At 41.1% G+C, this 16,497-nt stretch overlaps 1 protein-coding gene across 1 annotated transcript in view; it reads right to left on the bottom strand.

The window, feature by feature from the left end:
* Positions 1 to 12,119: 12,119 nt before the first annotated feature.
* LOC124777311 (bone morphogenetic protein receptor type-1B) overlaps positions 12,120 to 16,497 on the bottom strand; it is a 188,811-nt gene continuing 184,433 nt past the window's right edge. Inside the window, exon 8 of the mRNA XM_047252665.1 lies at positions 12,120 to 13,282. Coding sequence (XP_047108621.1) covers positions 13,154 to 13,282 — 129 coding nt within the window. The 3' untranslated portion in view covers positions 12,120 to 13,153. The remainder of the gene's footprint in view (positions 13,283 to 16,497) is intronic.

The following is a 16,497-nucleotide window of genomic DNA, read 5'->3' as shown; positions in this document are numbered from 1 at the left end:
AAATTTAGCTCTGGTAGGACTACAATGAGGAACTGAGACTCAACCTTAGAAGAATATCTGTCCAGGAACTGGATAGTTACTGGTAGAACAATTCATGATGGAAGGGACACTCCATGGTAGACAGACTCGGTATAAAAACTTGTAAAGCAACAGCTGCTACTGCACAAACAATGTAAAACTAAGTGTAGTGCTATAGGCAGAGAGAAGCAAAATGAAATTGGTTTGGATGCCAAGAGTGCAAAGCATGAAGCTTTCAACAACTAAAAGAATATTACTGAAAGACCTTTTGCAAAACCCAAAGAGTTTCTGGTCTTACATGAAGGCTATCAGTGGCACCAAAGTTAGTGTCCAGACACTCATGGATGGCACAGGAAGGAAACTGAGGGTAGTAAAGCAAAAGTAGAATTCCTGAACTCCATTTTCAAATGTTCCTTTACAAAGTAAGAAACAGAACAACTGCCCCAGTTTAACAGTTTAATTCTTGTAGCACTGCAAAGTTGAATGATACAGACATTCGTTATTGAGAAACAGCTAAAACTGCAAAAATTTAATAAGGCCCCAGAGCCTGCTTGAATCCCTATCAGATTATGTACAGAATTTCTGACAGAGGTAGCCCCACATTTGATCCTTCAAATAGAGAAGTATGCCCAGTAGTTGGAAGAAATCATAGGCAATGTGGTCTAGGAAAAGGTTAGTAGAAGTGATCCACAAAAATATCATCCAGTATCATTGTGCTGTCAAATCTTAGCTGAAACATAATGAGGTATCTTGAGCAAAATTACCTCCATGCCAACCAGAACAAGGATGGACTCCACAAAAGTTGTTCATGTAGAATCCAACTTGCACTTTCCTTACACGACATCCTGAAAACCACGGATCAAGTAAATATGCAGTATTTCATGATTTTAAGAAATCATTTGATTCACTACTAGTATTAAAGTGATGCTTATTGATCAAAGTGTGATCATTAGGTTATCAGATTAAATTTTTGACTGGATGAAGGATATTTTGGTAGAGAGGGTACAGCTTGTCCTCTTGGATGGACAGTATTGACAGATGTAGGATTACCTTCAGGAATATCCCACAGATGTATCCTGAGGTGACAAAGGTATACTGAGATAATACTGAGTTGGACCTCATTTTGCCCGGCGTAGCGCAGTAACTTCGCATGGCATGGACTCAAGTTGTTGGAAGTCCCCTACATAAATATTGAGCTATGCTGCCTCTGTAGCTATTCATAATCGCGAAAGTGTTGCCAGTGTATTAACTTATGCACAGACCAACTTCTCAATTACGTCCCATAAATGTCCGATGGGTTTCATGTCATTCACTCAAATTGTTCAGAAAGTTCTTCAAATCAATTGCGAACAACTGTGGCCCAGTGACATGGCGCATTGTCGTCCATAAAAATGAAGTCCATGAATGGCTGCAAATGATCTCTAAATAGCCAAAACTAGCCATTTCCAGCCAATGATCAGTCTAGGTGGACCAGAGGACCCAGTCCATTCTGTGCAAATGCAGCACACACCATTATGAAGCCAACACCAGCTTGCAGTGTGTCTTGTCGACAACCTGAGTCCATAGTTTCATGGGGTCTGTGTCACACTTGAAACCTACTATCAGCTCTTATCAACTGAAATTGGTGCTCATTTGACCAGGCCATGGTTTTCCAGTTATCTAGGGTCCAACCAATTGGTCAAAAGCCCAGAAGAGGTACTGCAGGTGACGACGTGCTGTTAGCAAGAGCACTTGCATCTCATCATCTGCTGTCATAGCCTGTTAACACCAATTTCACTGCACTGTCATAACAGGTATGTTTTTTGTTTGTCTCACATTGATTTCTGTGGTTACCTGACTCAGTGTTGCTTGTCTGTTAGCACTGACGACTACAAACAAATGGTGCTGCTCTCGGTCATTTAGTGACGGCCACCAGCCACTGTGTCGTCCATGGTGAGAGATAATGCCTGAAATTTGGTGTTCTTAGCAGACTCTTGACACTGTGGATCTTGGAATATTGAATTCCCTAAAGGTTTCTGAAATGGGATGTCCCAGGGATCTAGCTACAATTAGCACTCTGCATTCGAGGTGTGCTAATTCCTGTTTTGTGGCCATAACAACATTGGAAACATTTTCACATGAATCAGTACAAATGGCAGCTCTGCCCAGGCATTTCCCTTTTATACCTTGGATATGTGATACTACCACCACCACTACCACCTATGTATGTGCATATCACTATCCCATGACTTGTCATCACAATGTATGTTCACGTTGTATACAAATAACTTACGAGATTACTACTACTGTTATCTCAGACTTTCTCCCATGGGACCTGTGGTACTAATCAAAGGCCCCCTTACAGCCAAGGTCTATGTGAACATTGTTGAGGACCACTTGCATTTTTTCATGCTTGATATCTCTCCGGATGGCAATGGCAGTCTACAGCAACATAGCTGTTTCAAGGCCAGAATTGTGCTACAGTGGTTTGAGGAGCAAGATAGTCAGTTTTATGTCTTGATGTCTTAGCCATGAAATTCAGCTGGTCTGAGTCCAATAGAACACACCTGTGATGCTACCAGTTGTCAGTTCCACACTCACAAACCTCTGGCTTGTAATTTATGTGAATAGTATGACCTGTGCATAGACATCTAGTGCCACATACCTCTGGAAACCCATCAACAATTTGTTGAATCTGTGTTAGGTACAATTAGTGCCGTATTGCAATCAAAAGGTGGACCAACATGCTATCAGCAAAAAAGTCTTGTTGTGTCGTTGCTATAATCAAGGCTACATGAAACAACAAAAAAATAAAAACCGATTCCTTGTCACTTCAGATCTTCAATGTACACACAAGTAAAAGGCTCAGTGCAACAACTAATCATTTCACACTATTAGTTTTCGGTTGTCATTTGCCAGTGGTGGAGTATTCATCCCTTGTGAAGAAGAACATTAACTACAGTGCAACAGCAACTGCATTTGAAGTGGTGCCAGACTTGAGACAGACATGCTATTAGTAGATGCCATCAAATCATTTTCAGCAATGACTCTCAGTTTAGAAATATCATTGGTGAGAAGCCCCAAACAAAATGAGAGGGCAGGCACATCCTCACAAAGTTGTGGAGAGGTGCATCAGTATTATTCCAGGTGTCACCATATGGAGCGTCTCTATTATAATAGCTATACATGGTTCCCCAACAGAAAGGATCATCATTTGACGCAAAAAATGTGCATACAGAAAGATCCTTTGTTCCAAATGATTCCTGAGATAAACACTTCTAAAGGTTTCTTTGTGAAATGGTTTTATTTTGCTATTTATTTTTCAGGTACATGTATAAAAATGTTCACAGAACATTTTCAACAATTTTTAATAAATTTACAACACATCCAAATCAATTTACAACAGCTCACAAACAAAATTTCTATTATTTTAAATGCATTTTTTTTTAATTTGCAGAATATGTTTTAGTACTTCCTACAGAGCATCTCTGCACTACTTTGTGAAGTCAATATAAAAACATTGAGATACTAGAAAGAAACTAAAAATAAAATGTGAATGAAATATATTTTATTTTGGAAAACATTCAGAATAGTACACATATTAAGAAAAATGTGTTTTCATTATCATCTCCCAGGATATTGACGTTAACCCCTGGGAAGCCTGTCCATCAGTTCTACCATTCATGAGATGAGTTTTTAATACAGTCATTTACCAAGACAATACTGCTTCACTCATACTGTATCTATGGATATTTTTATAATCTACACAAATACCCAACCTGATGCACAAAGTACTCTGACTGAATCAGCTAAGCAATATTCCAACAATGTTTCCATCTATACAATGAAATGAAATTGTGAGAGTTAGATTGAAAGGTTTCACAATGTGATAGAGTTGATCAAAAAAACTTGAGAATATATTGTGCAATTGTGAAATGTTGTGCACCTATGGCCATGAAATGTGGGGAAAAGTAATGCATACGAGCTATTACTCTCAAAATAGAGAGATAGTCTACAGCTATTCAGGAAGCTCTAATTAAGTTCAGTATTTTTGCTGGTGAACTACAGGACGGAAACAAAAAGAATACAAGACTCCAAGGAAAGAGACCCTCACAGTAATGAAATTTACAATAATTTATTAGAGTAAAAGATCAATTTGTAACAAGTTCTGATTGTAAGTTGTCTCTTTCAAAGTAAAAAGTTTTCTTGTATGAATTCTATTGCTGCCCATTCTACCTTCATGGAATATCTCTTTTTGGGTGGAGCAGAATGTAAAATAAGGGAAAGGAAACCACTTGCCTACAGCGGATCAATTGTGGAGCACAGAAATACCACAGAAAACAGAATTCACACTAGCTTTCGATCGCTAGCTCTTTTTATAGCAGCAGCACACACATTTACACACACAATGATACAGACACCCAAACAGACAATCCCGTGGCCTTGGAAATACTAATTACTGATACTCAATTACTGAAAGTCACCTGAGCTGCTGGAGGTGGGGAGGGGGTAGATAAGAACATAAGGAAGGGGTAGTGGGAAGGAAAAAGGCAGGTCTTTGGACAGATAACTCAGTAGCTGCACAACAAGATGAGAAGATCACACAGGATATAACAAAAAGAAAACTCAGAAAGATGAGAGAGAGGGAAGAACTGAACAGGAGCAGGAAAAGGGGAGGGAGGAAAAAGAAAAAGGGTGAATACAAAGAGAGCAAGAGAGGGGATGGAGAGAGAACGCCCACATGCATGTAAGGAGGCAGGGAAGAAACGTACTGGGAGAAGGCAGTGTACAATCTGGGCAGAGGAATGGTGTGGGCAGAAGAGATAGAGAGGAAAAGACAAGGTGAGGCAATAGGAACAGGTTAGAAGGGATTTAAGCTAGGGTGATTGCGAGAACACAGGAACTGTTTGAGAGAGAATTTGCTCTATGTAGTTCAGAGAAACTTGTGCTGGAAGACAATATCCAAATAGACAAATTTGTTGTTTGCCACAGTTTCGTGGTGGCCATTCATGCGAGTAGACAGTTGGGTGCAGTAATTGCAGCACAGCTGTTATATAATATGGCTGCTTTCGCATGTTGCCCTGGCTTTAGAGGATCAGATGGTAAGGCCACATAGTCTTAATGATCCTGATTCGTGACCACTGTCATGGATCCTTTGTCTGTGGGGAGAATAATAAGGTCTGGATTGTTTTTCAGGTTACAGATAGCAGTGTGTTCCATAGGAGTGATGCACTCATGGCAGGTTAAAAATGAGGAATTGCTGAAAGATTACCAGGAGCTAACTGAGTGGAAAAGGAGGCGGGTCACATTTTGGCAGAGGCTGGAACTGTTTTAAATGATGTTCTATGTGTGGTTTTGGTTGGCTGTTGTTAGTGGACTGTGTGACGAAGAAATGTTTCCACAGCGAAGAACAAGTAAAGGAAAGAAGGTCCAGCATGGTTGAAATTAGGGTTGGGGCTAAAGGTGAGGTGTTTAGAAAGTACTGAGACTTCTGCAGGTGCCAGAGTTTAGGCAGAGAAATTGACAACAGCATTATGGGATAAGTGTTTTGGGCTAGTGTGTTTCATGGAGGCTGGAGGAAGTTTTTGGGGGATGTGATAGGTGGAGTACATCAGTAAGGCATAGTCAGGAGGAGTTGGCAGGGAGAGGGGGGGGGGGGGGAGCGTTGGTTGGTTGGTTGTTTTGGGGAGGGAAGGAGACCAGACAGCGAGGTCATCGGTCTCATCGGATTAGGGAAGGACGGGGAAGGATGAAAAGAACCATCCCGGCATTTGCCTGGAGTGATTTAGGGAAATCACGGGGGGGGGGGGGGGGGGGGGGGGGGGGAGTGTTAGGATCAGAGAGGTAGCCCTTTCTTGGCTGGGACAGCTTCCTCAAGTGACAGACAATATCCTATCCAGATTATCATCACATCCCTGTTTGTCCAGACAAGGTACATAAGACCGTAGTAATAACTCCATTTGGTTGGTTTGAGTTTTTGCAACTTCCGTTTGGACTCTGAAATGTAGCACAAACTTTTCAAAGTATATCGACAATAAACTGAGAGACCTCTATTTTGTGTACTGTTATATAGATGAAATTCTAGTGGCATCACAAGATGAAGAAGAGCACAAGAAGCATCTTCAATTGCTTTTCGAATGCCTCAGTAAATTCAACATCAGAATAATTATGAACAAATGCATTTTTGGTTCAATAGAAGTACCTTTCCTGGGATATGTGGTAACTGCAGAGAGAATTAGACCATTACCAGATTGAGTACATACCATTGTTGACTATCCGCTACCTACAACAACAAAATAACTGCATCGATTTCTTGGCCTCATTAATTTTTACCAAAGAGCACTACCAAATTCTGCCAGTAAACAAGCAGAGCTTTTGAACCTACTCCTTGGGACTAAGAAAAATGATAACAGGAAAATTAATTGGACAGAAAAATCTTTGACAAGCCTTTAACGACCTAAAAAATAGCTTGGTTAATACAGCACTTTGGCTCATCCATCTTCACATTTACCTCTAATTTTAATGGTTGACGCTCAGATTACAATATTGGTGCACCTTTACAACAAATCAAAGATAATAATCTGTAACCATTAGCATTCTTCTCCAAGGAACTGACAAATGCAGAGAGGAATTACTCAACCTATGACAGAGAACTCCTCCCTGCCTACTTGGCAGTGAAGCACTTTCAGTACACGCTTGAAGGATGTGATTTTCCAGTTTACACCAACCACAAGCCACTCACCTTCAAGCAACATTTGGACAAAGCTTCTCCACATCAGATCCGACACATTAGTTTTATTGAACGGCTCACCACAGACATATGTTACACTATGGGGAAGGAGAACTTCACAGCCGACACCTGTTCACAAATTGCTTCAATCACTATACTGCCAACTTTTACCATGGAACAATTGCAGAAAGCCACCGATGAGACGAAGAGCTTCCACACATTCAGAATACGAAGTCCCTTGCACTTCAAACAACAATGTTGCCAAATGGAAAATAACTTGTTTGTGACATAGCTAGAGATATGATTTGCCCATTTGTTCCTCAACAACTGCGACAAGGAATTTTCAACTTGCTACACAATCTAGCTCACCCTGGTGTTCAAGCAAGCATTAACTTGGTGAGAAAGCACTTAATTTGGCCCTCACTAAAAAAAGATGTGAAGGCCTGGACTTCAGCATGTATTTCTCGCCAACGAAGTAAAGTCTGGAGAAACACCAAAAGCGTAGTGGGACATTACCCTCAAATGACAAGATTCAGTCACATCAATGTGGACATAGTTGGGCCCCTATCTCCATCACAAGGACATTGCTATTTACTATCAATTATTGATCTTTTTTCCGATGGCCAGAAGCTGTTCCATTAGCTGACATCACAGCAGAAGCAGTTTCATTTGCCATAGTTTCAACATGGATATCTCATTTTGGCATGCCTCATATCATAACTATTGATCACGGAAGGTAGTTTGAATGTCAACTTTTCAAATTTCTCACAAGCACACTGGGCATTGTCCACATTAAAACAACAGCATATCATCCTGCAGCAAATGGAAAAATTGAATGACGGCATCATCAGTTAAAATCTGCTTTAAAAGCACAGATGTCTGATGACTGGTTTTCAGAGCTTCCTCTGGTTCTGTTAGGGCTTCGCTCCTACATAATCCTGCAAGTCAATACCTCGCCAGTTGAAATGACTTACGATTCAGCAAGTAGATTACCAGGAGCATTTCTCAGTGAACAGAAATTAGTAACAGAATGTAATCAGCATGTTATGCCCTTAGAATCCTAACATCAGTGTGTAACATTCAGTGCCTTTTAGTTACATATTATTCACATGTACACTCAATTCTTAGCTATGAGAGTCTTTTTTGGAGAACAAATGCACAAAATATGAGCATAATTTTCAAACTCCAGAAGAGTCATAAGAATGATAACCAAAAATACTAGTTGAGCTCATTGTAAAGATCTGTTCAGAACACTGGGGATTTTAACTGCTCCATGTGAATACATTTACCAGTCAGTTGCACACATCAAAAATAAAATTGGTAATTACTGCACAAACAGCTCTGTCCATGACCACGCAACAAGAGATAGACTCAACTTACATTTACCAAGAAAAAATAAACATAAAACTCAAAACAGCATTTTCTATCAAGGATTAAAAGTGTACAATAAATTAAAGAAATTGCAAAAATATACTTATTTAAAAAAGCAGATAAAAAGTACCTGTTATGCAATACATTTTATACATTGAAGGATTACTTAGCTAAAACAGAGTAGGTGTTTGATAAAAAAAATTATACAAATAAATAATAATGATTATAAAATATCCAACATTCCACATAACACCTTCACTTCGTTTTTTTTTTTTTTTCTTCCTTTCAAGAAATACTTGCCCCCCAAGATAAGCATGGCACAATAATAACACCTCTTCCTCTTTCTGAGCTCGACATCTCACTCATTATGGAAGGATGCTGACTCAGTTTTTCAGGATAGCAAATGGGAAGTTGCAGTACAGTAAATTGCCTGGAGATCACTAGAGAGAGTGTGTGTGTGTGTGTGTGTGTGTGTGTGTGTGTGTGTGTGTGTGTGTGTGTGTGTGTGTGTGTGTTTATGAAACAATGTGTGTATAGCGTGTGCAGTGACTGATAGTGAGATATGAGTGAACACTGTGGCATTACATTATTTAATAAGTTATTTGTAAAAAAAAAAAATGTATTGTATACCAGGAGTAAATCTAGTGATTGTCTTTAACTAGAAGTCTGTAAATATGTGTGTGTGTACGAATTAGCTTATTTTAAATTGATCTAAATTTGTAAATAGTTTGATATGTCCTATATCCTTGCAAAAAGAGATCTATGGATGAATAAAGCTACCACCACTACTACTACTACTACTACTACTACTGCTACTACATCCCAACCTTTGTCTTCAAATTGAAGGAATAAATGAGGAGCGTAAGACCAGTTCCAATAGAAAATCAAGACCACAAAAAGATCTTTATTTACCCACAAATGATGACGAGCAAGTTCATCTTCGTTCATCATTATGCTAACAGAACACCACTTCAGCCAACATATGACAGGCCATATCTAGTCCTGTCTTGCGATGACAAGTACTTCAAGGTGGATATGTCAAGAGGAAACCGAACTATTAGCATTGACCAACAAACTGGCCTTCCTTCTGACAGACTACACATTGGACAACGTGGAAGACACAGCAGGAGACAACACTTTGGATGTTCCATCACACTCCATTCCAAAGACTGTCACCCTTCAGAAGACAACAGATAGCAATCAAGCCAATGCACCTTCACCACGAATCACCAGATCAGGTAGACAGGTCACCTTCCCTCAAAAATACATGGATGCTGTCACTGTGGAGGGAGTGTGTGGCAGACTCTAGTGTTAATATTTGTAAATTATATCTCTGAACTTTGTTTACATTCCTTTTACTTAGGAACTGTTATCATCTCTGATCTCATTCACATCTACAATTTTGAGTGTTCATTAAATGTATAAATACATCATTTCTTGACTTTTATGGTCCTTCAACCATAAACCATAATCCTATCCAAGAAGTAAAACATGACCTCAATCAGCTTCTCAAGGCCTCAGGTCCATCCATAGACCTGACACCTGAATCCGTTTCCTTCCTCACACCAGCAACACCACACACTCCTATCTTTCATTTAATCCCCAAGCTCCATAAACCCAGCCCCACAAGACTCCCTGTTGGTTGACCCATTGTGGCTGGATACGATGAACCTCTGCCTTTGATAAGCAGCACCTCCAAACTATTGTCCGTAACTGCCTTTCCTACATTCATGATGCTGCTCACTTGTTTCACTGCATCTTCACAATTCCTGTCCTATTTCACCAGAGTCCTTGTTGGTCACTGTGGATGCAATGTCCTTGTACACCAACATCTGCCATTTCCATGGTCTTCCAGCTATGAAATACTACCTGTCCTAATGTCATTCTCATACCAAACCCACACCTCTTTCCTAATCTTGTTAACCAACCACATCCTGACCCCACAACCAGATCACTTTCAAAAGCCAAATCTACAAAAAACACCATGGTATTGCCATGAATACTCATAAGGCACCATCTTATGCCAACATATTTATGGGCCAGCTGGATAAATCCTTCCTATCCAGAGAACACCTAAAACCTCTTGTAACATTCAGATTCACTCATGACATTTTCATGATCTCTACACAAGGCAAGGACAAGCTTTGCTCTTTCCTCCATAACCTCAACACCTATTCTCTAATTTGCTTCAGTTAATCATTCTCAACTTGTCGAGCAATCTTCCTAGACGATAATCTCCACTTCTCAGATGGCTCCATAAATATATCTATCCATACCAAGTGCAACTCAACCACCAACACTATCTCCACTTTGACAGCTGTCACTCTTTCCCCATCAGACAGTCTCTTCCTTACAGTCTCACTATCTGAGGATTCTGCATCTACAGTCGAAAGCAGGAGTTGTTGACATATACCAATAATCTTACCAGGGCTTTTAATGACAGACTATTTCCTATCCAGCTCATCCACAAACAAATCTCCCATATCATCTGATTCCCTGTCACCAGTAAACCTGTTAACCAGCCAGCAGCCAGTGGTCCTCTTGTCACTCAGTATCACCTTGGACTTAAACTACATCCTCCACCAGGAGTTCAGCTACCTCTTGTCAAATCTAGAGATGAGGGATATCCTACCCACATCCCTCAAAAAAGTGTTCCACTGCCCATCCAATCTTCAGAATGTAGTTGTCCATCCCTATTCCAATGTTGCACATCGTGGATCATTCCCTTTTAGTCGGCCCAGGTGTAAGACCTCACTGACACACCCATCCACCTACTGCAGGCCAGTCGCAGGCATTTCCTACATAACGAAAGGCAAGGCCACATGTGAAAGCAGCTATGTTATATATCAGATATGCTGCAGTTACTGTACAGGGTTTCATGTAGGATGACAAGTAATCAACTGTCTACTTGCATGAATGGCCACCACCAAAACAGTTGCAAACTGCAAACTTTACCATCCAGTTGTCAAACATGCTGCACACAACACAAAAGACTTCAACAGCCACTTCACTACATGAGCCATCTGAATACTCCCTTCCAGAACATGTTCTCTGAACTACACAGATGGGAATTGTCTCTCCAACACATCCTAAATTCTAGCAAACCCCCAGCCTAAATCTCCCCCAACCTTTTCTCGCTGCCCCACTTCACCTTTTACCTTCTCTTTTCTTTTCTTCTGTCCACATCACTCCCCCCCCCTCCCCCCCTCTTCCTCCTTTTCAGTTACTCTACCTTCTCTCCTCCCTTCATATTCACCTCTCTCTCTTATTCTCCCCTTCAGTTTACACACTCTCCCTAATCTCTATTTGCTGCACCCTCTGTAATCTTTTCATCTTGTGTGGCAGCAGTCACCTGTCCAAAAATCTGCCTCTTTCCAGCTGCCCCCTCTCACCTCCACCAGTTTTTTCAATAATCAAGTATCAATAATTAGTCTTGGCATAGCCATTGTGATGTGCATTTATGTGTTTGTGCGGTTGGTTGTGTGAATGTGTGTGTATTTTCTAGAAAAAGAGCTAGTGCTTGAAAGCTAGGTTGATTGCCATTTTCTGTTGCATGTTTATGTGCTCCTTGCACCAATATGCTATAGTTGAATAGTTTCCTTTCCCTTAATTTCCTTATTGCTCCAACAATTCTTTTTCTTACAAGATAGTAGTGCAACTAAGAGAGCACCAGTATCTCTATTGTCCCACACTTCAAACAAGAATAAATAGTGTCATTACTTTACTGAGCTATTAAAAGAGAGCTTCAGTAATATAACTGTGGTTGCTTAGTGATATTATGAGCTTTGGTTGCTCTCTTTGCTTAAAACAGATTTATTTAAAGCTGTGTATTTGCATCCTTCCAAGATTCCTAATGAATGTGGCTAACAAGAAACATCTGCTAGAGTGAAGAACTGTCAACTGTTCAGAAATCACACACAATTATACCTGATGCTGAATATTATTCAGTTCCACAGTAATACATTGTGACATTTCTTACATCAGTGATAATTGGATAGGAAAAATAAAGAGACCATTCTTTCAAACTGTCTAGAAACAATATATTTCACATTTGTGGTATATTTAAACTGAGACCAATAACACTGCAGATTCCTTACAATCAGTTTCACTATCAAGTGATGTTTAAAACTCTCATTAGTATCTGCAAGGGCCATAAGCTCTGGACTTATAATACACACACGTATTTACAACACACACAAAATGTGACACAAACTATACAAACAAAATTATAATTTACCAATGAAATACATCTCTATGAAGTTAGACAGTGTAATGCTACTCAGCACAGAATAGGCAGGTACAAAAATCACTATCACAACAAACGCTGTACTTACATTTTTGCATATATAATTTATGAACTGAATCAAAATGGGTTTGTTAACATGTGTCCACAGTACACAAATTTTTCCATGGGCAAGAAAAGTGAACAGCAATTAAGTTGCTTGACAAAAACAAATTACTCATAATGAAATGTATTTTTGAAACACATTTACAAAGGCAGTATGTTCATACATGGAACACCATTTCCTTAAGGCTGCTGAATAACCGCTGAGCCTTGAAAAATATATATACACAACCTTCTGCAGAAAATACAAAACCTTTCCAAAAACAGTGCAAATACTGAAGTAATTTCATCAGTAAAACACCATTAAAAATAGTCACCTTAACTTATAAAGTGAGCAGCAATTAGTTTCATCATTTCTGACGGAAAGAGAAAAAAATAAATATTTCCGAACACTGCAGTCACTATTTTGTGCCATGTCTTTCAGGAAGTATAAAATAATAAATATTTTTTCATATAAAATGTCTATGAAGTAAAAAGAAAGTATCACAAATCTTGAGTCACTTTGGCCCTGTTGTCAAGGCAATATCTCCCCCCCCCCCTTTCCCCCCATTCTCCATAAATGTACACGCACACACAAACACACCACACATTTGCAAACATTCTTCGAAGTACAAAACTGCACAGTGTCTTCCTAATATACACATCGTCAAAATTGCACATCACTTTTACACTTGAGTTGACAGTGTATGTCACACAGAATCCAACAGCGACTACACGATTTTTAATGTTGAATCTGCATGCAATTTGCAGAGTGTTTTCTTTACACGAAGTGCTGTTAATCTCACAGCTGGGTTTGGGTGCCAGCACTCTTGCATTATCTTCGTTAAAGTCCGTAAAACCTGAAATAAAATATAGTATTTATACAAGCACATACTATGATCCAACTATCTCATTTCATAAATTTAACATTTCTCTTATGTTACCAATAATTTTGAAAATAACTTAAAGATGAACATTTCGACATCAACTCAAGTTCAAACTTATTGCTTTGGGAGGTACAGACAGTAAAAGAGTATGGTGAGAAAAGGAACTGATGACATAGAGAGAGAAAATTATACCACTCAAAAAAAGATTATTTTATACGATAGATAAAAAAATCTATTCACCAAGTGGCAGCAGAACACACATATAAAAGACTTGTGATTGGCAAGCTTTCGGAGCCAGTGGCTTCTTCTTCATGCAGAATGGTTGAAGGGGAAGGAAGAAGGGTGAAGGAAAAGGACTGGACATAGCAGAGTTGGGAATGGATGGTGAAAAACATATTTTGTTAACTGAATCTTCCATCGGTTCTCGGTAGAACATCATAATAAATGAAAAGCACCAGTTTGCTTTTGTTCTACAGTACTGTAGAGCAAAAGAAACTGATGCTTTTCATTTATTTGTTCAGATACAGACTCTTTACAGCAATACACCACCATTCTCAAATCAGCATTCACTCCATGTAATTACCCCACCAGCCTAGTTAAAAAGCAGATTTTCCAGGCTATTACATCCAATCCTGATACTGCTGATCTTCCACAAAACAGCGTCAGAATACACCACTGGTGACTCAGTATTATCCTGGACTGGAATGTGTTAATCAGCTACTTTGTCAGGGCCATGACTTCTTAAAATCATGCCCTGAAATGAGATTCATTCTGTTTGAAATTTTGCCCACCACATCTAGAATAGATTTCTGTCGCCCTCCCAATCCGCGCAATACTCTTGTCAGACCCTATGCCCCTTCTGCACCCATCTCCCTACCCTATGGCCCCTATGCCTTTGATGGTCCCCACTGCAAGACTTGCCCTTTGCTCCCTCCTACCACCACCTGTAATAGCCCTGTAACTGGGAAAACACATACTATCAGCGGGAGAGCCACCTGTGAAATGAAATGTCATATACCAGCTATTATGTAAACACTGTTCAGCCTTCTACATCAGCATGATCACCACCAAATTATCAATGATCAGCACCAAATTATCAATTAGGCTGAATGAGCATAGGCAGCGGGTATATATTGGCAACTCGCAATATCCTGTTGCAGAGCATGCTCTACAACATGACTTTGGTGACCTTAGCACTTGTTTCACCACACGTGCCATCTGGTTTCTTCCCCCAGACACCTGTTTCTCAGAACTCGGCAGATGGGAACTAGCACTACGTGTCCTTAGTTCTCGCCACCCACCTGGCCTTAATTTACGTTAATTTCTTCAGTCTCAGTTTTTCTTCACTATAACTATTCTTTGCTTCAGTCTTAGTTTTCTACATCTTTCAGTTCCTTTCCTGGCTATTTTTCACCACTCCCTCACATCTCTGTTACGTGCAATGCACTTAGATTTTCATTCTTATTAGACTTGTGCACAATGTTTTAGTATCAATCTCGGTCTTGCATATTACCCTGTCTTCCACCTTTAAAATAAGCCCTCAGGTTTTCAAATCTTATCCGATACAATCCCCAACTTCCTTCTTGTCCTGTACAGTAAAGTCTCCCCTGACCCACGGTTCTGTGTGACTTTCCCAAAATCTGCCTCTTTTCCTAGACCTCTCCAGTCCTTTTCCTTCACACTTCTTCCTTCCCCTTCAAGCCTTCTGCCCGAAGAAGGAGCCACTGGCTCTGAAAACTTGCCAATCACAACAGACTTTTTACCAGCGTGTTCTGCCGCCGCTTGGTGAGTACATTTTTTTTTATCTATCCAATTAAATAATTTTGTCAATAATTGATTGGTATCGTTGTTATACAATCAAAACAGATGATACCGTTAGTTTCACATGTACTATGGAGGTGATAGTCGAGGTGGGTGAAATGTGAACCAAATAGATAGAAAGCACTGAGAAGATCTGTAGAAGGATAAGAAACAGACTGTTTTCCACACCAAAAGAAATACGATAGACAGAAATCAGCGAACTGGATAGAGAAACTTATATACACAGAAATAGATGAGATGTAAAGAAACAAAAAGAAACCAGGTGACGGATAGGTGGAAGAAAAAAAAAATACCCTGAAAAAGTGAGTGTGTTTGTGAAACTGTATGAAAAAATCTAAAGGGGGGGAGAAAGAGAGATGGTGAGAGGGAAGGGGGGGGAGAGAGACAGAGAGAGAGAGAGAGAGAGAGAGAGAGGGTGAGAGAGAGAGAGAGAGAGAGAGAGAGAGAGAGAGAGAGAGAGAGAGAGAGAGAGAGGGGGGGGGTAAGAGAGAGGGGGGGGAGAGAGAGAGATGGGGGGGAAGAGGAGAGAGAGAGTGAGAGAGGAGAGAGGGGGGGGGAGGGGGGAGAGAGAGATTGGGGGAAGGGGGGGGAGAGAGAGATTGGGGGAAGGGGGGGGAGAGAGAGATTGGGGGGAAGGGGGGAGAGAGAGATTGGGGGGAAGGGGGGAGGAGAGAGATTGGGGGAAGGGGGGGGGAGAGAGAGATTGGGGGAAGGGGGGGAGAGAGAGAGATTGGGGGGAAGGGGGGAGAGAGAGATTGGGGGAAGGGGGGGAGAGAGAGATTGGGGGAAGGGGGGGGGAGAGAGAGAGAGAGATTGGGGGAAGGGGGGGGAGAGAGAGAGAGATTGGGGGAAGGGGGGGAGGGAGAGAGAGAGAGAGAGAGAGAGAGATATTGGGTGAAGGGGGGGAGAGAGAGAGAGAGAGAGGAGAGAGAGAGAGAGAGAGAGAGAGAGAGAGAGAGAGATGGGGGGGAAGGGGGGGAGAGAGAGAGGGCTAAAGGGGGAAGGGGGGAGAGAGGAGAGAGGGGCTAAGGGGGAAGGGGGGAGAGGGCCTAAGGGGGAAGGGGGAGAGGGCTAAGGGGGAAGGGGGAGAGGGCTAAGGGGGAAGGGGGAGAGGGCTAAGGGGGGAAGGGGGAAGAGGGCTAAGGGGGCCGGGGGGAGCGGGGCTAAGGGGGGGCAACGGGGGGAGGGGCGAAGGGGGCACGGGGGCGAGGGTCCGGGGGAAGGGGGAGAGGGCTAAGGGGGAAGGGGGAGAGGTTGGTTGGTTGGTTGGTTGTTTGAGGTTAAAGGGACCAAACAGCAAGGTCATCAGTCCCTTGTTTCAAATAGACTCCATTCTGCTAACGGGACATCTCAGTATAGTCAGAAAA

The sequence above is a fragment of the Schistocerca piceifrons genome, chromosome 2 (assembly GCF_021461385.2).
Source record: "Schistocerca piceifrons isolate TAMUIC-IGC-003096 chromosome 2, iqSchPice1.1, whole genome shotgun sequence".
Lineage (NCBI taxonomy): Eukaryota > Metazoa > Arthropoda > Insecta > Orthoptera > Acrididae > Schistocerca > Schistocerca piceifrons.
Note: the sequence above shows the minus strand (reverse complement) of the source record. Positions and strands in the feature narration are given on the sequence as shown.